The sequence below is a fragment of the Lissotriton helveticus genome, chromosome 12 (assembly GCF_964261635.1).
Source record: "Lissotriton helveticus chromosome 12, aLisHel1.1, whole genome shotgun sequence".
Taxonomy (NCBI): domain Eukaryota; kingdom Metazoa; phylum Chordata; class Amphibia; order Caudata; family Salamandridae; genus Lissotriton; species Lissotriton helveticus.
The window spans coordinates 395,867,713-395,886,136 of NC_136073.1; the positions used below are offsets into that span (position 1 = coordinate 395,867,713).

The window sequence follows — 18,424 nt, forward strand, 5'->3', positions numbered from 1 at the left end:
GATCACTTACTTCCAGACCTCATGCTGGCAAGAAAAGGAGTTACAGCAGATTGTTCACTTCCTGGCCAAGACAGACATTTAGAAAATAGCACTAGCAATGTTGATATGTCTTGCATAGTGACAATACTGGCCAGGTCAATGTATATTTACGATGTTAAGCATAATAAAAAATAAAAAAAAGTTGGTGGGGTAAGAGTAGACAGGTGGGGGGAGAGAGCAAAATAGATCGGAAGGGGTATATATTAAAAGGGAGATGGCGCATATGAGGGAGTGGGCTATTGGGAAAGGAGGGAGCAATGTGGAGTGTCAGGGAGCAGATATTTGAGAGGGGAACAGAACACAAGAGAGAGCAAGAACACACATGCATTCTCATGAGTCCTTAAAAAAACTATTTCCTTAAAGGTGATCTGTTGGCGATGCATAACAATAGTCGTGATGTGAAGCAGGTTAGTTTGTGCAGGATAGAAACAATGGGGACAAGGTTCAATAAGATCTAGTGTAGATAAAGTAATTAAAAGGACATTTCCTGGCTGACATCATATTACACACTTGGGAGGCATCCAAGAGTACGTTGAGTGGAAATAGCTTTAACATTTGAAGGCAATGGTCCGGAGAATGCTTAGCCCACTCATGCTCCACTCCTCCCGCTTCAAAAACATTCCCAAATTCGTTGGATGGCCCTTGTGCTTCCCTGATGGGTAATTTCCTGCTAACATTTGTATTATTTTCCAGCGTGATGTACAGACGTGGAGTTGTATTGTATGGTCTCATGAGCATTCTTAATGAAAAAAAAAAGTGTATTACATAAAAAAAAAAGACATTCCCAAATTGCTTTTCAGTTTGCCCAATATAAGTCAGCAGGATAACAAAAACAGTAATGTGGCTGAGGTGTGGAGGTAAGACGGGACGCTGGCATGAAAAGGATACATAGACTAACTACATTACTGCAATGAGTAGGTATTCCTTACTTGTATGTCTGGAATCTTTCCCTTTCTAACCTTCAGGAAACGTTCACCAGCCATATAAAGACTGTGTGGCAATCTAAACTTTCAAGTTAAGACTGTGAAGAATAGATTAGCCAAACTGAGCACTTTGTTCTTAAAATGACAACCAAAGTAATATTTCCAATATATGTGTTCAAGAACTCTGCTGACAGCCCGAGTGACTGTTTTAACTAATATAAATGATAAGACTTCTTCAAGTGAAGCCCTTAAAATGTTAGGCCAGGATGTGACGCACCACCACCCACTGGGCAATAGACAATCGGGGAAACCTGCAGAATAATGTGGTAAACATACTGGGAGAGTGGCCAATTTAACGGCTTAACTGCGGCGGGCGTTCTAAAGGGTGGGTGGGGCTGCGTCGGCCAGTAGTCGTACGCAGCACTGGGGAGCACGGAAGGGGTTAAAAAAGAATCTACAACTACTATTACCTCGAGACTGTGCAGTTATTATAAAATGTATGGGAGAACAATCTTGATTAGCAGTAGAAAAGAATAAATACTTTTGAAAAAAATCGGTAATAACTACTTTGCATGTTACAAATAGTTCAGAAGCAGAAAGCTAGATCCACAACCAATTTAAAGGAGGTAATAGTTGATAACTGATCAAGCAATTCTCAGAGTGAAACATTTGAAATCAGATACTCAGTTACCCAGGAAGAGCTAAAGAGCATGACAACATTTAAATCTCTCGTAGATGTGGTTTTCTTTAAGAAAAATCATGAGCGAGTCTAACAGCTGCTTGATGGCTATGTACGACAAAGGAAAGATCATCTGGAATACTAGTTTTAATCGTTGCCAAACTAATGCAGGCATCAACTTACAATACTGTTCGCCAAATTACAAATAAAATCTATAACAAAAAAGGAAATTCTGGATTACTACTTTAGTACACAGGAAGAAAAGTCATTTTTCTGCAGTACGATATTGTACAAATCATTATTCTTGCCTTCAAGAATATAAGAGAGAGTGACAAACAAACCGCATATCACTAGCTCTTCAATGAGCATGCTTTCAAACGAAGCTACAGAACTAAAGAAGATTGGCTACTGACTGGGATGGCACAGGAGATTCAAACAACAGAATACACATGCACTGGCTGAGACTGATATAATAAGAAATCTTTACTGTAAGTTCTGAAACATTTTGTTGGTCAAATAGAAGAAAATAAATAAATGAAAATTAACTTCAAATTTACTTGACATCATTCATCATATTTATAACTATAAGAATATCCAACAGGTCCAGCAAGATCTTAAAATGCTAAATAAAAACCAAAATCAACCAAGTTTTTTTTGTTACATTTAAATACGAATTCAGGGGCCACATTGGGAATTATCATGCTTCCATTGAAGGGTAAATGCCCTCGAGCAACTACAAATCCATGTCTGCTTAGACAACAAAAGAAATGCAATGATCCAAGAAAAAAAAGGGAGGTGTGCACTTCTATCTGGCACACATGTTTCTATGTGCATTAATTGGGATGTTCCCCAAAAGAGTGTTCTCATGGTCTGCACAGATAAAAGGTACTACTGGTAGCAAAAACTAATACAACAATCTTTGAATTTAGGTATGGATTGTTTAGACGCAGAAGTCACTGCACCTGGAGTGGCATAAGAAAGAAAAGGTGGTCTAGAACGTTTGTGGCAAGTATTTTTTAGGTCTCGTGACCTATCAATGCGCATGCGCATTGAGCGGAGCGAGACTATAGGGCTTTAAACAGAGTTTAACTAACTGTGGCGATTTGGTGCTGTGCCCGTGCGCTTTTAGGTCAATGCGCAAGCGCATTGACCTAAAATGCGCGTGCACAGCATCAAATCGCCAGCCATCTGCCATCTGTTCCCCAGCAGCTCCGCCCCACAAGCTTCCCTCAGCGTGCGCTCTGGCTCAGCCGAGCCGCACTCCTCCCACACCTCTCACACACAAGTGAAGCTTCACTTCAAAGGCCCCCGCATTTCTCCTCCCCCTCCCCACAGCAATGCCGGCCGTACTTTCACTTTGACGGCCGCAGGCCGTCTCTCGTGTTTTTCCTCCCCCCTCCCAGTTTTTTTTTTTTTTTTAAACTTGTTTGTGTTGTTGCTTATGCCGGCCGTACTTTCACATTGACGGCCGCAGGCCGTCTCTCGTGTTTCTCCTCCCCCCTCCCAGTTTTTTTTTTTTTTAAACTTGTTTGTGTTGTTGCTTAGCGCCTTTACACTTTTTGAGCAGCAACGCTCTGTACAACTCCTCAAGTAATCATATTAATTACTTTAGTGAAACCCACATGCGTGGCCGGTGTTTCTTCTTTTTTTTCCCTGTTCTGTCTGCAGTCTTCCACCCACCACCCTACCGCTATTGGCTGCACCGGCTGTGCCTGGAAACCTCATAGGTATGTGGGACTTTATTTATTTCTGAAGGTGCTCTTTTCGCTATTGGAATTTCCCTTCCAATGGTTCCTGTCAAACCTTTGAAAAATAAATAATTGGGAAATTAAATCGAAGCAATGTTTTCCCGTTCCCCCTTGACTATTACATTTGTGTTACAATCCAGTTCTGTGGTTGACAAAACGTGTAATTTCGCATGAAAATCTCACTGCAGCTTCAAAAGTTAATACATATTCCAAAGAAAGCATCTTTAATTGCAGTATTTTGCACACATTTGCAGGAGAGTTGCCTTTTGAATCGACCATTAAGACCAGATAAAGTTCCTGCTTCTCGACCGCACTTTTAGTGTAACCCTGAAACACAATGCGATCTGAAATCTACCATGTAATTCGTAATGAAGGGCTGTCTGTTTAGTGACCAACGGAGCATAAGTCATGACGTGACACCTCCTCCCTGCCTGTTACAATCCAGGGCAGTCACACTGCCGGACGAGCGATTAGTGCCGCAGAGCATCATACATTGTGTAAAACAATACCCGACAATGTTCCATTTAACACATGACATGCGCGTGTCACAATGGACATCCTCAAAGAAGACAAAGTTCTTGGATAATTTATGTTGCAGAAGATTCTCCTCTGTCCTCCTGTCCGTTTATTTGATTCAGAATGCAGAGCTGTTCAGTGTGTCCCCCATCGCCAGAGGACAGCGATGCAGTGAACCTGGGGGCTGCCGAGGTCGGAGTCTTCACTCAGGCTAGACCCCTGGGTACATTGAAGTGACCACCCACAAAGCACCCTGTGGCAGTATTCTGGTAGTGTGAAGGCTCCGATTCAACGCCTGGCTTCAAGTTTAGAGCTTCAAGACCTTCTGGAAAACCAGAAATGAAGCTTTGTTACTTTGGAAGGGCACGCGTTTCCTTCCTTCATTCAGCCTCCAGTAGTTATATGGCCTTTCACCTTGTCAACAAATTAAAAGTGTAAAATGTGGGTTTTCTTATCTTAATTTATTCTGCCCCATAGCTTAAAGCGCTATGATGAATCAGTGAGCTTGAAGGACACACAGACAGCATAAAGGAAGTCTCCAAATTACCGAGTGCTGCCAGTGCATATAGGCTTGATAACTGCTCAGCCCTATAGTGCTCATCTTCTGAAAGTCTCAGATTGCACTTGGCTCAATCACAGTGAAGTATTATTTTTACGGTTCCTACTAATTTCACAAGAATCTGGAAGATGATCGACTTTGATCTAAACGGTCAGTGTTTTTTGTTCGGTTGGAGTGCAGATTGGGAATTTTAAGAGCACTCAACAGTCCTCAGTCCTGGTGCGCAGAAATGACCGAATCTTGCACAGCTTCCTGGCATTCCCCAACTTGTAAGAGCCTTCTTGCAGACATGTCTAGGTTACTAATTTAAGGTGAAGTATGTTTCAGTGGACAGAAGGCTTCAGGGATACTTCAAGATGAGTTGTATTAGTCACAGATGGAGACAACGCCAGAAGAGAGAACTTGGTAAGAAACATATCTTGCAGTTTTCTAATCATAACACTTAGTAACAGAATTAAGTATGGCATGTTAATCCTACAACTGAAAGCGAGCTGCAAATCGATGGTTACAAACATCGTTAGGTAACATTTTCCTTTTTGCATATGTATGGTTTCAGCGTTTCAACCATTATGTTCGAACTTTAGTAGTTTTTCAGCACAACATATTCCATGTTATTCATATTGTTTGAGACTTTTGGCAGTATGAATTCCATTTTAGTGATATGCTAAAGCTAGTTAGTAACAGATGTACGTATTTGTAGTTCTGGAATTTAACACCAAATGTCGACTTATGCTTTTTATGTTGTGAACATTTGGAGTGCCATTGATGGCAGTAGAATACTAATGCATTTTATTCAATCCTCTTAACTATAAAGTAACTTTACTCATTTACGTTGTAAAGCAATTATGAAAGGAATTTCAGGTTCCTTTTTAAGAGCTGGCCATATAGCATAGCGCTTTATCTTCTAACAAAAAAAAAAGATTAATCTTTAGGATTTACCACGTTTTTTGCGCAATCTGTTACTCTTGCCTCGTCCGGTGTTATTTACCCGGCCTCCGCGGGAAAAAACATTTATAAAGCCAAATGACTCTTGCTCATGCACTAGCTGTTTGACTTGGTAAATGTTTTTTAGCCATGTTGTACAGAAGCATGGCTGCTGTGCAGGATGGAAAAGTAAAAAAATAAAAAAGCACTCTGATACAGCCAGCGTTGACTGGGTGAGCTTTTTTTCTTCTTTTTTTAAACTTTGTTATGCTATGCTGCACAGCATCTGTGTGAGATGCTTTACAACATGTCTAAAAAAACAAAAAAATTATATTGATTTGAGCTGATTCAGTCCTAGTTCCCAGCTACTGAAATACAAAAAAATCCTTCTTTTGCGGGGAAATTCTAAAGATGGGAATACATGAAGATTATTATCTCACCAACTTTTGATGAACTCTCCCACCCCCACTCTTATGTTGGTCTCCTTCCAGACCCAGCTATTTGACGATCTGCCTCCACCCCACCATTGCGATGATCTGCTTCTACCGTTAGGAGCATGCTCTCCCATCTGTTAAGTGTTATTCCCTCTATCTGCATTTTATGTGCACTGTCCGCCTAAGCGGGTTGTGTGCTGCCACTCCAATTTTTTGATGTACACAATTTCCTTGTTAATCAGTTTGTCCCCTTTGTAGGTCTCGCCTGTCAATGCGCTTGTGCATTGAGCTTGCGAGAGATATTGGGGCTTAACCAGAGATTAACCATCGGGCGATTTCATGCAGTTCACGTGAACACAAGGATGCGCATTCTCGCCACATTCACTTTTTTTAAGTTCTTTCATTGGCTCTTCACTTTGAGTCCTCCCACCCTCTCCCTGTCCAGCGCGCGCCTCCCCCAGCGTGCGCTCGGCCTCAGGAAGGCCTTTCTCCTCCCCTAATTATTCACTTCTCGTTTCTCCTCCCCCCTCCCAACTTTCACAGCCGCCAGGCCGTGTCTTGCGTTTCTCCTTTTATTTTTTTTTAACTTGTTCCTATTAACCTGGCTGTTGACATGGGGGTGATCCGGTTTGCTTGTCGATTCGCTTGTGTGCTCATAGTGAAGCCCATCCACGAAACATGCAATTTGGAAGCGGACAAGGATCACAATTCTGTCCATTCCCTTAACCTTTCAAGACAAACATACTTCACTTGGGCTTGCTTTCTTACTTCTATTCCTCCCATTCTCCCATCCTCCCTACTCCGCACCACCACAGCACCACTTGTTCAAATATGTTCCCAATGTTTCAAGCTTTATTACAAGTGTCACAAAAAGATGTTAAATAATGCTATAGGTGTCACATTTGCAAATTCTATAAATATTGGCATTTACAATACCAAAATTAATACATTTGCTATTATAAAAACATAAACATAACTTAAAAAATGATTACATTTACAAGACCAATAGCTCCAACTTTTCTAATGCGAGACCTATTGCATTTCCAATGCTTGTTGTAATATGTTGTACCTCAAAGGCAACTTGATACAAACATATGCAAGAACTGCACAGCCGAAGGATATGCAATAAATTATGCGTCTGTACAGTTTTATTAATGTAAAAATCAGAAATGACAACGGCGCACTTAACTCAGTCCTGCCATTACGAGCAATCATGAATGGTTTATTAAAGCAAAAAGCTTTAAACTCGCCAACACTTTAGTCGCCTAATAACATTGCAATCCGAAAAGCCAACTTCCAAGATAAAATCATAAATACGAAATCTCTGTCCAGGATCCAGAAACACTTTTGAAACCAAGAAAATGCCTATGAAAATGCAACATCACATCTGCTTTCCATTTTTCATACAGATATGTAAAAAAAAAAAAAAGAAATGTAAAGGAAAAATGCTCCTTACCAATAACCAACTGTTTGCAGATTGCTTTGCAGATAAAAAAGCTGGGCACTCTCCTGCCATCTAGTGTTGGCTTCAGAATATTACAAGTGGTATATTTCAAGACTGTTGAGTGAAGTTTCAAAAATAACTTGTGATCTCCACCTAAGATTACTGTATATTTCCCCATCTGAATCAGTATGTTTGGTTGTGTGTGTGACGGAAAATATGAACTGCTTGGTTAAGCCAGCTATCAAACCTTCTAATTTCCATCCACAAGGGAGGTGGGGTGCATTTGAATCTACAACAAAACAAGCTGCAAACAGATGGTTACATGTTTCATTTGCAGCATGTATTGCTGTAGATCACACACTGTGCACAGTCTTGAAATCACTGCCCCATTCCCTTAAGAATGGACTGGGTTGAAAGAAGAGATCATACTATTAAGTAACTTCCTAAGTTCTTAAAACTGTCTAACCTACTTGGATTTCCTCTCTAGCATGAATATCAACACTAATATTTGTAAGTGTAGGAGCAGATGATGAAGTTACTGCCTTGCAGTGGGATGCTGCCAAGGAAAGGAATGGTTGCCCCTTTTTTACGTATCGAGTGTGCCTGCGGAATATCTATGAGTGGTCGATCAGATCCTGCATAAAAACCCTGAATGCATCACAGTCCACCTGGCTACGCTCCTTTTAAAACTGGGTTTTCCAAAGTATGTTGAAGCAACGCAATAAAGAACTATTTTGCCTTGCGTAAAAGTTGAGTCATGTCTGGACTGCTAATGAATGCGGGGACCTTTTTGCATTGCTTTCAGGATTTGGAAAGACTTTCAGAAGTTGAAGGGCATTTTAGAGATTTAAAGGTGACACAACCTTTGAAACAAGCATTTACAATGCAACGGTTTCGCCTTCGGAAAAGTTAGAGCTATTGCCATTGTAAATGGCAATGCCATTTATTTATCTGTTTTCAAAACCAACACATAAATACAAATTTTGTCATTTACAATGCCAATAGCTCAAACTTTTCCAAAGGCGAAACCGTTGCATTTGTAAATGCTTGTTTAAAAATTACGGCGGTGCGGTCTATTTAAGAAAATGCAGCGCCCCCCCTTAGACACCTTCACCTCACCCCCCCCCCGAACCCCTTCACCCCGTCCCAACCCCCGAGCCCGAAGCCCCGACTACTCGAGTAATAATCGGTAGAAGGGCTGGGGTGTAGTAGACAAGAACAATACAACTGACCTGGATGCTTGTGTCTGCAGGACGACAAGTGAGTGATGGCGCGGCCCCTCCCGAGGGGACTGATGAGGAGTGAGGGCTCAGCCTGGAAACCTCCCGGGGTGACTGCTGGTGCCTGCTGCTGAAGGGGTCGCCAGGGCGGGAACTGGAAGCTTGGCCCTAGCAGCACTGAAGAAGGACGGCAGAAGCCCTGGGGAGATCACTGCGCCTGCGAGCGACCCCGGCTAACCTGAGTGCGACTGCCGGAGGGCGAGGGGAGCCCCGGGGAGAGAGCCTCCCTGCCTGTCCCGAGTGGGGCTATAGGAACGTGGTAGGGAGACACCTCACCCTGCACCCCAGAGAACGCCCATTCCTCTTCAGGAGGAGAGCAGGGACACCCCATCTTCTCTCACAACCACTGCCTGTCCTGACTGAGGCTGCGGGCGGGATAGCCCCTCACACAGACCCACCGCACTCGCCGCCAGCCGGTAGTGCCGCAATGGCTGCGTCGAGCATTTATACTTCCCTCACCTTTTCCTTTTAAAATAAAAAAAACGCACATACATTCAGTGCCAGGTGGCGCCGGCACTCAGATAACCCCCTCTCATCACCAGCCTGTGCCAGTGCTGGCAAAGGAGCTGCCTGCCCCACGGGGCGAGTGAAGCCACGGCTCTGAGGCGGATGCAGTGCGTGAGACCCCCTAGAGTAAGGACAATAGGGGCTGGAGGATCTGTGCGGAGTGGGGCCCTCGGTGTGATCCTCGGCAGACAGCATTTATTCCGACACATTTTCGCAGCATCCCGTTTTTTATGCGAAGGTATCATCAGTTATGTGCATCTTAACTGGCTAGATAGTGACAGGACGAACCACCAATTAGGCAACTAAGCAATCACTCGAGAAAGTTACACATAGTGTGTTGCAGTAAGTATACCTGCTGGCTAGACAGGCAAAACGTCCAACATCGGTCACAGCATAAAATATAGTAAAACACATCTCATTACGATTAACTCAAGCGAGAAGTGTAAAGAGTTTGGGTACGTTTATACCGCCTGACAATCTCGATCCTCTGATCAGGTGTAGCACATACCAGAGTGTCAGTGAGGGTAGTATGTACTAAACAGGTCTGTGTCTGCATTCATTAAGAGAAATCAACCCCGCACTGCCAAATAACCACAAGTGGAACGAGCCTTTCCAACAAGACAGCCAGCGACCACCACCACCCCCATCCTTTACTTACATCGGTTCCAGAGTACTGGTAAGCCATTCCCTCAGCGCCTCGAAGTTCTCAATGTTCATTTTCATGTGTCCTGGGGGCCCCTCAACTTCTTCCTCCTCTGAGGGGACGGGTGGAGCCCCCTGCAGCTCCCCCGTCGCCCCCCTGGTGTCAGGCAATGGTCCTTCGGCTTTACAACGTCCCCCCCTGGACCTTCGCCCTCCACCACCAGGGCCCCGGCGCGGCGGCCGAGTAAGGGCCAGGCTCCCGGAGGAGGGGGCGGAGGGGTTCAGGTTGGCACTGGGTGAGGGGGTCCGCCCGGTGCGGTTCCTCGTACGCACACACAGTGTATCCAAAGCCTACGGTCAGGGGCAGAGGGGCCAATCAGTTCCCAAAGCGGACCCAGAGCCGCTCCACAACAGACAACTCTGCCCACCGGCTCACATTCGCCACAGTGCTCAGTATACAGCGCCGATAACAACATAGGGAAAAGATGCGCAAGCCGCGCGCTCAACACGTCGGGGGACACGAAGATAGACATAGAGGAAAGACTAACACGACAGCTTCCACTGATGATTCATCCCTACAAAAAATATTGACACTTAAAAATGTGATTAATACGTCTCACGATAGCTAAACATTTAACAATGAATTTAGTTAAGTTATAATTAATTTTTATTCTTTTTAAATATTCTAAGTATATGGCTAACTATCTTAACAAGCACCTACGAGGACACAGGGGGCGGGAGAGGACACGGACGGCGGGAGGAGGGCGGGAGAGGACACGGTCGGCGGGAGGAGGGCGGGAGAGGACACGGTCGGCGGGAGGAGGGCGGGAGAGGACACGGAGGGCGGGAGAGGACACGGAGGGCGGGAGAGGACACGGACGGCGTGAGGAGGGCGGGAGAGGACACGGACGGCGGGAGGGAGGCGGAAAACGTGCACAGGACAGCGAGGGGGCGGGGAGGCACACGGAGGGGGCGGGAGGGGAGGGAACGGGAAAAAACGTAACTCCGCCCTGGGAAAAAATCTCGGGAACGCCCCCGAATCTGGTCCGGCCTTGACGGACAGATCCGGCACTCAATGGCTAGCCTCCATTTATGGAGCTAGCCAATGAGAGCCGGGGGACGTTCCCGAAGTGCTTAGTGTCGACATAGGATTTCACCTGCGCTGAAAGGCTGCGCAGAGCGCAGCCTTTCGGCAGGCGAAACCCAAAAACTGAGGGTTTGTGTATGACTGCTTTGTTTTTATGGGCCTGAATGAATGCTTTTTTCCACTGACCTTTCTTGAAATCTGCCAACTTTTTTTGTAATTCTTTAGTTGAAATTCAGAATAACAAAAGGAGTACAAAGCCTTAATCTCGAAGTTTGTCTCAAGCCATCCATCTTCCTAAGATAACGATCAGGAAATGGCATCAATAATGAGCATGGTGCTGTACGGACAGTGTAATCAGTCATATGACAAATGAACAGCATCTTAAAGTTCAAAGACACAAATTGCTATCAATCCACCCTGTGCAAAGAACTGACTGCTACAAGAAAAACAACTTTGGTAATGCCACCAATGGAGCAGGAGTGGAGTTGCTTGAACAGCAGACACGAGTTTTGCAAGAACAATGCTTTGATAACATGTTGGCACACAGGAGGCCTTAGCTGGAGTAACTCTTCTTACCCCTTCTATGAAGGCTTTAATGGCAGGAATGTTCCATACAGGAATAAACTATCTGTTTTATAGCTGGCTATTGCTCAAAGGTGTACACAAGCAAAAGTGTAAGCTAGGCCTCAACTGAATACATTATTCACACTATGTATGATAGAGTTTCAGTGAGTGAATGTACAGATGATCGCTCACAGTATTGAATAAAACTGTTTCCAATTTTCTGCACGGTATGCCATCGTTGTAGGGCAGCATGCTTCTTCAAAATAGTCTTACAATCAGGTGGTAAATTAAGGTATCCAAATTCTAAAACTTCAGGAGTCAAATCACTATATTATGTAACAAAATGGTTATTTTAAGAAAAACAGTTGTTGGGCCGCTTGAATTTTCTGAATTCCCATGCTATACACTATTCTGCTATCTAGTGGTTGGGTCCAGATTACTCTCTTTGTAGCCATTTTCTTCTTCTTCGGGCGTTGCCCACCTTTTGGTGCCATGTCTCTCCTCTTGTGACATCAGACATAGTCCTCGGAAGCCCTCGGATCTAGAGGCAGTGTCTGCTGCGTCAAGGGCACATTTAATTGAGGCGTTTGTTATTAGTTTACCCTCTTGTATGAGATCATTTGCTTGCGCTTTATATTGGTCAGGCAAATGCTGTAATAGGGTTTCCAGTTGGTCGTAATGGGCCCTATTATATCTAGCCAACAGTGCTTGAGTGTTGGCTATGCGCCAGTGATTGGCTGCCTGCGCAGCTACCCTTTTGCCAGATGCGTCTATTAATTTGGATTCTTTATCCGGGGGTGGTGCATCCCCGGAGGTTTGCGAATTGGCAGGCTTCCTAGCGTTAGAAACTACTAGAGAATTTAAAGGTAGGTGTCCTTTGATGTATGCAGGGTCTTCTGGGGCAGGTCTAAATTTTTTATCAATCCTTGGATTAAGAATCCTGGCTAGTACGGGATATTTGGATATGTCAGGGGGATGTTTAATGACCCCATTAATCATTGGTAATATTTGTACAGATTTTTGGGACTGTTCAAATGTATCTAAAAGGAAATCCTCCTCTGTTGTGTCTGAGTGCATTGTCATGCCGTGAAAAACCGCAGCCCTATTAATTAGTTGCCCAAAACCAATATTGTCGTCTGGGGGAGATGGTTTTGTTGGGTATGGCTGGGGGCCTGGGAGGTCTGGAATACCTATTGGATCATTGTAATCCCAATTGTTTTGTGGTGGGTCATCTGGATCTGTGAATGGATCATTGGGGTCTCCCCCCAACCCTAGGTTCTCATCTTCATCATCATAATAATAATCTGGTGGTGTATGTGGTGGAGAAGTTGCAGGCAGAGGTGGTTTAACAGGTTTGGGTAGAGGAAGGGGATTAGTAAGAAGTAAAGGAGAAGGAGGCGGCATAGGTGATGTAGCACAGTCCTTCACAGGCAGTTTTAGGGTTAATATATATCTTTTTCTGTTTGGGATCGACAGGATTCGGATGAAAAAGGTTCCTCTTCCTCGATAACCACTTTCGGGGTCGAGTGGGGTTGTTGTGGAGTTTTATGCTCTTTAGTCTTAGGAGGCGTGGTAGAATCCTTAGGCTTGTTTTGAGATTCCGATGGTTTCGGTTTTGTTTTTGGAGCCGAGGCGTGATCTTTAGGTTTAGAAATGTTCAACGCCGTTTTTTCTATGGGCCTGGAGGTGTTCGGGCCCGGTTTATCTTTTGATGTGGAAGGAGTCGGAACAGATTTTTAAGCCGAGTGTTCCTTTGGCTTTGTTGCAGAAGGCACCAGTGGGACTACTAAATGCAGTTTGCTCGGTCCCGAGGTACCCGAAGGCTTGTTTTTCTTTTTCGGAGCCGGGCACAGAGGCGGAGCTTCTGAAGTGCGCTTTCGGTCACGACTAGGGCCAGCAGGCGAAGTCTTGACCAGTGCCTTCTGTTTTGGTGCTGGGGTTGGGGTAGGGGCAGTAGTACTCACTCATTGCCCAGGGGTGATGGGGTTGTCTGAGTCATCTGCCTCCGTCACGATTTCGAGATCTTCGGAATCTTCTTCTGGGACATCTCGGCCTTCATTAAAGATGTCCTCTGGTTCCGGAGCTGATCTCTGCGGCATGATGTGTCGTCGAGCCAGACTATCTCGAATAGTCTTTTTCGACCTAAAGGAAGAGCAGGTTGGACAGCTGGACTCGTGTTCTGGAGAGAGGCACAGGTTGCAGACCTTATGATGGTCACTGTGTGGAAACTTTGCACCACACTGGTGTCATTTTGTGAACGGTGTCCTTTCCATGAGCCGTAGGCCTTACGCCGTCGATAGGCCCAGCATCCCGCGTCAACGACTGGAAAAGTCTCGACGGAAGGCGCATCGAGAATTTTTTAAGTGAATCCGAAGACTTTAAGAAAGTTTTGCACGTCAAAAAAACTTCATTTTGAAGTTTTGAACCGGAGCGCAAAAGTTGCATCTGAACCCAATGGCGGAAAAAAACAATCCAAGGATGGAGTCGATGCCCATGCGCACTATCGTCAAAGGGAGGAGTCACCAATCTTGTGACTATATAGACTTCTCCCAAGACAACAACAAGGTGCAAGTATCCGAGCCCAACACCAGATGGCGATCTAATGAATAGTGTGTGATCTGCAACTCATATGCCTCGAACATAAGCTTCATGGCTGGAGTCAATCCTCGCCAGCAATAAAGGTAAGAAGCAAGTTCACCTTCAGTGGTGTTTGTGAGGAGATTAGTGTGCGAGTACCTTAAATCTCTTTATGTTGCAATATTTTGTGACTTATAAGGCAATCTCAATTTTCCTCTCTCAAGAGTCTAACTGTTTAAACTGTGTACAAGGGGCTGCAAAAATCTTTCATAATGCCTTACTATCACAGGGTTAAAAATAAAGAGACATAGGTTATTAGGACACGTTGCAACTATTCAGTCAACATGTTTCTGCTCTACTCTCAAACACCTAATTGGACAATAGTCTTATCATTCAACTCCTATTGTTTTTAGTTATTATGAAAAGCGAAGAATTTGCATAACCTGTTGCCATGTTGAAACGTGATATAAGCCCCTCCCTGAAAGTGCTCCTGGAGTAATAATAATACTAAAATGACTAGGAAGCCTGCAATGGTAAAGTCTCTTAAGGATCACAACACTAATATGGTATTAACAATCACAAACCGGAGTATGATTCATAACTGTGTGTGAGAGGATGCCAATTATCATTACACAATATCACATGTAGTAAAACTGTAATTAGGTGAGCACTATTTTGTGGCACTTCATATTACCTATCATCCTTCTAATTATCTAGGCATTCACCAGGTTGCAACTAAAGTAATTTCCATAGGTTGGGGTGCGACTGACATCCGGTGCCTTTAGAGGGAAAATATCCAGTGACGTAGTCACTAAAAAAACACAGTGTCAAATGCCTCAACTTCGCTGGGGGTAGCATTTGTCGGGGACGCTCGAGAGTGGAACTGCAGAGAGCTATTACTTTTTTAGTCTGTTCATCAATTTAAAAACATAATACACCTTTAAAACTGCAAGAAACAAAATCAACACTGTATTCTGTTTTTCCTTACACATGAGTTCTGGTATACAACTAAACCCGACTCTAGCCGGATATGAAATGGAGTTACTTTATTAATAAATCTATATATTCACCTTCCAGATTATTTTACCTGCATTTTATCAAAGCCCCTTGGTAGATTAAATCTAGATGTGTAATCATCCTCTGCTCTATTAGCTCTATGATGGAATATTAGCAAGAAGCCCCTAGATAATTGCATGAATGGCACGGTTACAAATCTGCACATTATTTTCTAACTCGCCAAATATTGCCTTTTTAACAACACTTGCATATTTCTTTTATGAATTTCTTGGAACAAAATGGCGCACAACCAAGACAACTCCTACCCTACATGAGAGACAACAAAAAAAACACATTACCGTTTTGAGTTTTAGGTTTTCGGTTGCAGACTCGTTAAAAGAAATTCCTTTTAGGAAATTGGCTCCTATCTGAACAGGTACCGTGGGAAGCTCACACTGAATGGGCTGAGGTGGACTCTGCCTCCGTCCTGCTTGCTGCGCCTCTGCTTCACTACAGCAGCTCTTTGAACAGAAAATCAGCTTTGTAAGTAAACAGCTGCCAACTAAACTGCAATCTCAATTACAATAGCTCGGCATTCTATTATCAAAACATTAACGGACAATAACATAATTTTTTTCCCTTAAATTAAAGTTTCCAAGTCAAATACACAGAGAAACAAACTGGAGTGCAGAACATATTATAGAATGTATACAGTGCGCACTTAGTACAATTAGCTGGTTTGCATTGTCAGCCACTTCAAACACAAAAGGAGTAAGTATGGTCAATAACACAGTATAAATACAAACGTATTTTAATGTCACATTTGTATATTGCCAGTTGCATAAACATTACAATTGACACGTGTCAATCTCAGACATACAGATTAACGTACCAGTAATAAAGGGTTCTCCATCATGATATTCTTTATTAAGTCACTTGCCTACTTGAAAAACACACCTCTATCACTAAGAAATATCTTGGAACACTTTAGAACTTTCCAAGTAACAACAACGGCTAATTAAGTCCAATAAATATTGGTTATTATTGGTTCATGTGATCTTGCCTCCATTCATAATAAAGGTTGATCAACAATTCTTCCAACATATGTTTGTGTCTCAACCTCCAGGATAGCCAATTTGGACCTACAACCGTGCCTGAATCAGTCAGGTAATATTTTTGAGGGCCTACCCATCATCTTCAGTTTTGTTTCTTAACTTGGGTACACCAATCACATCAACAGGAGGCTATTTAATGGCTCTTTTCTCGTGGCTGGGTAAACAAATGCCTGGCAAGGTTAGATAGAAAAAATAGACTTAGTCTGGAGTTCAGACCTTGCCCTCAAGCCTATAATTTGTGTTAATTGCTTGTAGAAATATTGTGGTGCGGTGTCCGGTTGGGGCACATCTCTAGTGGGTAATAGAACTCATTTACAATTGCTCTGCAGTACTGGTTATCCTTTGCTTATTATCCAATCACACACCTTTTCTGATCCTGCATGAACAGATAATGCGTTTTTCCAGTATTTATTGAAGACTTCATAATGTTCTTAAGAGGCAGTGTACTAGAGGGTGGGGCGGCCGCACATCAATGTGCAGTCAGTAGGTCATTTGAATGACTGGCACTGAAAGCTTGCTTTTACTGAAATTATATGTATAACATACATACTATTAGGCAGTGCTTAATTCTATGTCGGGACCGGACGCAAGGATTAGGCTTTAACTCTTTGCTTTTTATTACAGTAGCCATTTTAAAACCCATTTAATAACTGGGTAAAAACGAAACTACCAGTCCCATGATTCCCTGGGAATGGTATTGAGAAACAGTCAATTACATAACAGTGGAAGTCCTTATTAACACCCAATCAGGCTCCTCTTGCATCTGTAAAAGTCCTTCCTTTCTGTTGAGCCCCCTCTTTCTTCGCTGCTTGCAACCACAAGATAATTCATTGTTCCCTGGTATCCTTCCTTTTCTTGTGTCAGCGAGCATTTTCCTGTGGCTGTACTGTATTGCGCCTAATATTGCTTATTTATTTCACAGGTGAAATGGCTGTGGGAACGCTCTGCGCTCCTTCGCGGCCGATATTGGTGTTGCAGCTCCGCGGAGTGGTCCTCTGCCCTCCGATCAATTTAATTCCTGTCAGAATCAGAGTCCTGCGCTGGGGAAGCCTTTTGTCACAGGAGGAGCCTTGCCGTTCTGGAGAACGAGTTGGGGGTCTGCACTTGCCACCCTTTTCCTTGGCTGTCAGTGCTGGCGTATGCCCTTTCCAGGGTCTGTATTTCCTCCCACGATGCCCCAATGGGGTCTGTACTGGTCAACAACACAATAGGGAACACGCTCCCAGACCTTGTGCCCCACATAATTTACCAGGAATGAGTGCTCCTAGGGCCTGGACCCCTCCTGTGCGGCTCTGCCCACGCAAAATTACTACCTGGACCCACAGCTCCAATCTCCTGGTCTCTAGACTGCCCTTAAGGTCCTAGTGGGGGGGGGGGAGGACTGTCTCACAGGAGTAGCCTCTAGCTTGCCTCTGACTACTTATCTGTGCCCATCAAGGTGATATCCTTCCACATGGAGGACTCAGGTGACACCTATGAGGATCCCTTGGCATGCCTACCTTCGGATGATGATTTTTACAATGCAGTTGATGCCTCCATCTACTGAGTGGTAGATGAGGCAATGGGCACCATGGAAGAGCGCCTTGCGCAGCTGATTGCGAGTGAATAGGCCCCAAGCAGCATCAGAGACTCAGAGGCCCTCCTACTCTAACTCCCCCCCTCAGTTGCGGGTGCACAGCCAGCGAAGAGACCTAGGGAGGAGGGAGTTGACCTAGACACTTTTTGCCCAGCTAAAGTAGGCCTTCTTGGCCCAGAACACACCGCCCCCACGACCCCCATTTGGACACGCCGCAGGAGCAATCTGCATTATTCTCCCATTACCCCCAAGAGGAAGAGTCCCCCTCAGATGAGGAAGCGGGTTCCTTTAGACCTGTGGTGCCCAAACCCCCTACCCAGTGATGTGCCTCATGCCACGGCAGGATCAGGTATGCTGATCAAATTCTTCACCCATGGTCTGCAGACTGGGTCCCCCTGCGACAAGGTGGCACAATACGTGACCAACTGCCTCCACAAACCACTAGAAAAGGAGGCTTGTAGCTTCTTGCAGGCTGAGTGCCCCGCCCTACTCTAGAAGGACAAGTAGCCTTAACTCTCGAAATTGACCTCAGGATGGCCAATTTTCTGGTGAAATTTGCAAAGGACCCAAAAAAGGGTATAGAGCAGTCCTGGAGGGCATGCCTGGAGAAGCTATTAGATATTGTGGGCTCATTTACCAAAATCATGGACATGGCAGAGGATGCCAAGACTTCGGACTCCCTGGCCTCACTGGAGACGCTTTACGGATGAGCGCAGTTATCTTTTTAGGTAAGGCCAGCTGTGCACTGTCTACAGAACGTTGCCGTTCGTTGTTTATCAAGGTAGACCCAAAGCTTGGGGACCTCCCCACTTCA

At 44.3% G+C, this 18,424-nt stretch overlaps 1 protein-coding gene across 1 annotated transcript in view; it reads right to left on the bottom strand.

The window, feature by feature from the left end:
* Positions 1–18,424, bottom strand: part of GARRE1 (granule associated Rac and RHOG effector 1) — a 437,745-nt gene that overhangs the window by 168,721 nt on the left and 250,600 nt on the right. The window contains exon 6 of the mRNA XM_078670097.1: positions 15,279–15,440. Within this exon, the coding sequence (XP_078526223.1) occupies positions 15,279–15,440 (162 nt within the window). The remainder of the gene's footprint in view (positions 1–15,278; positions 15,441–18,424) is intronic.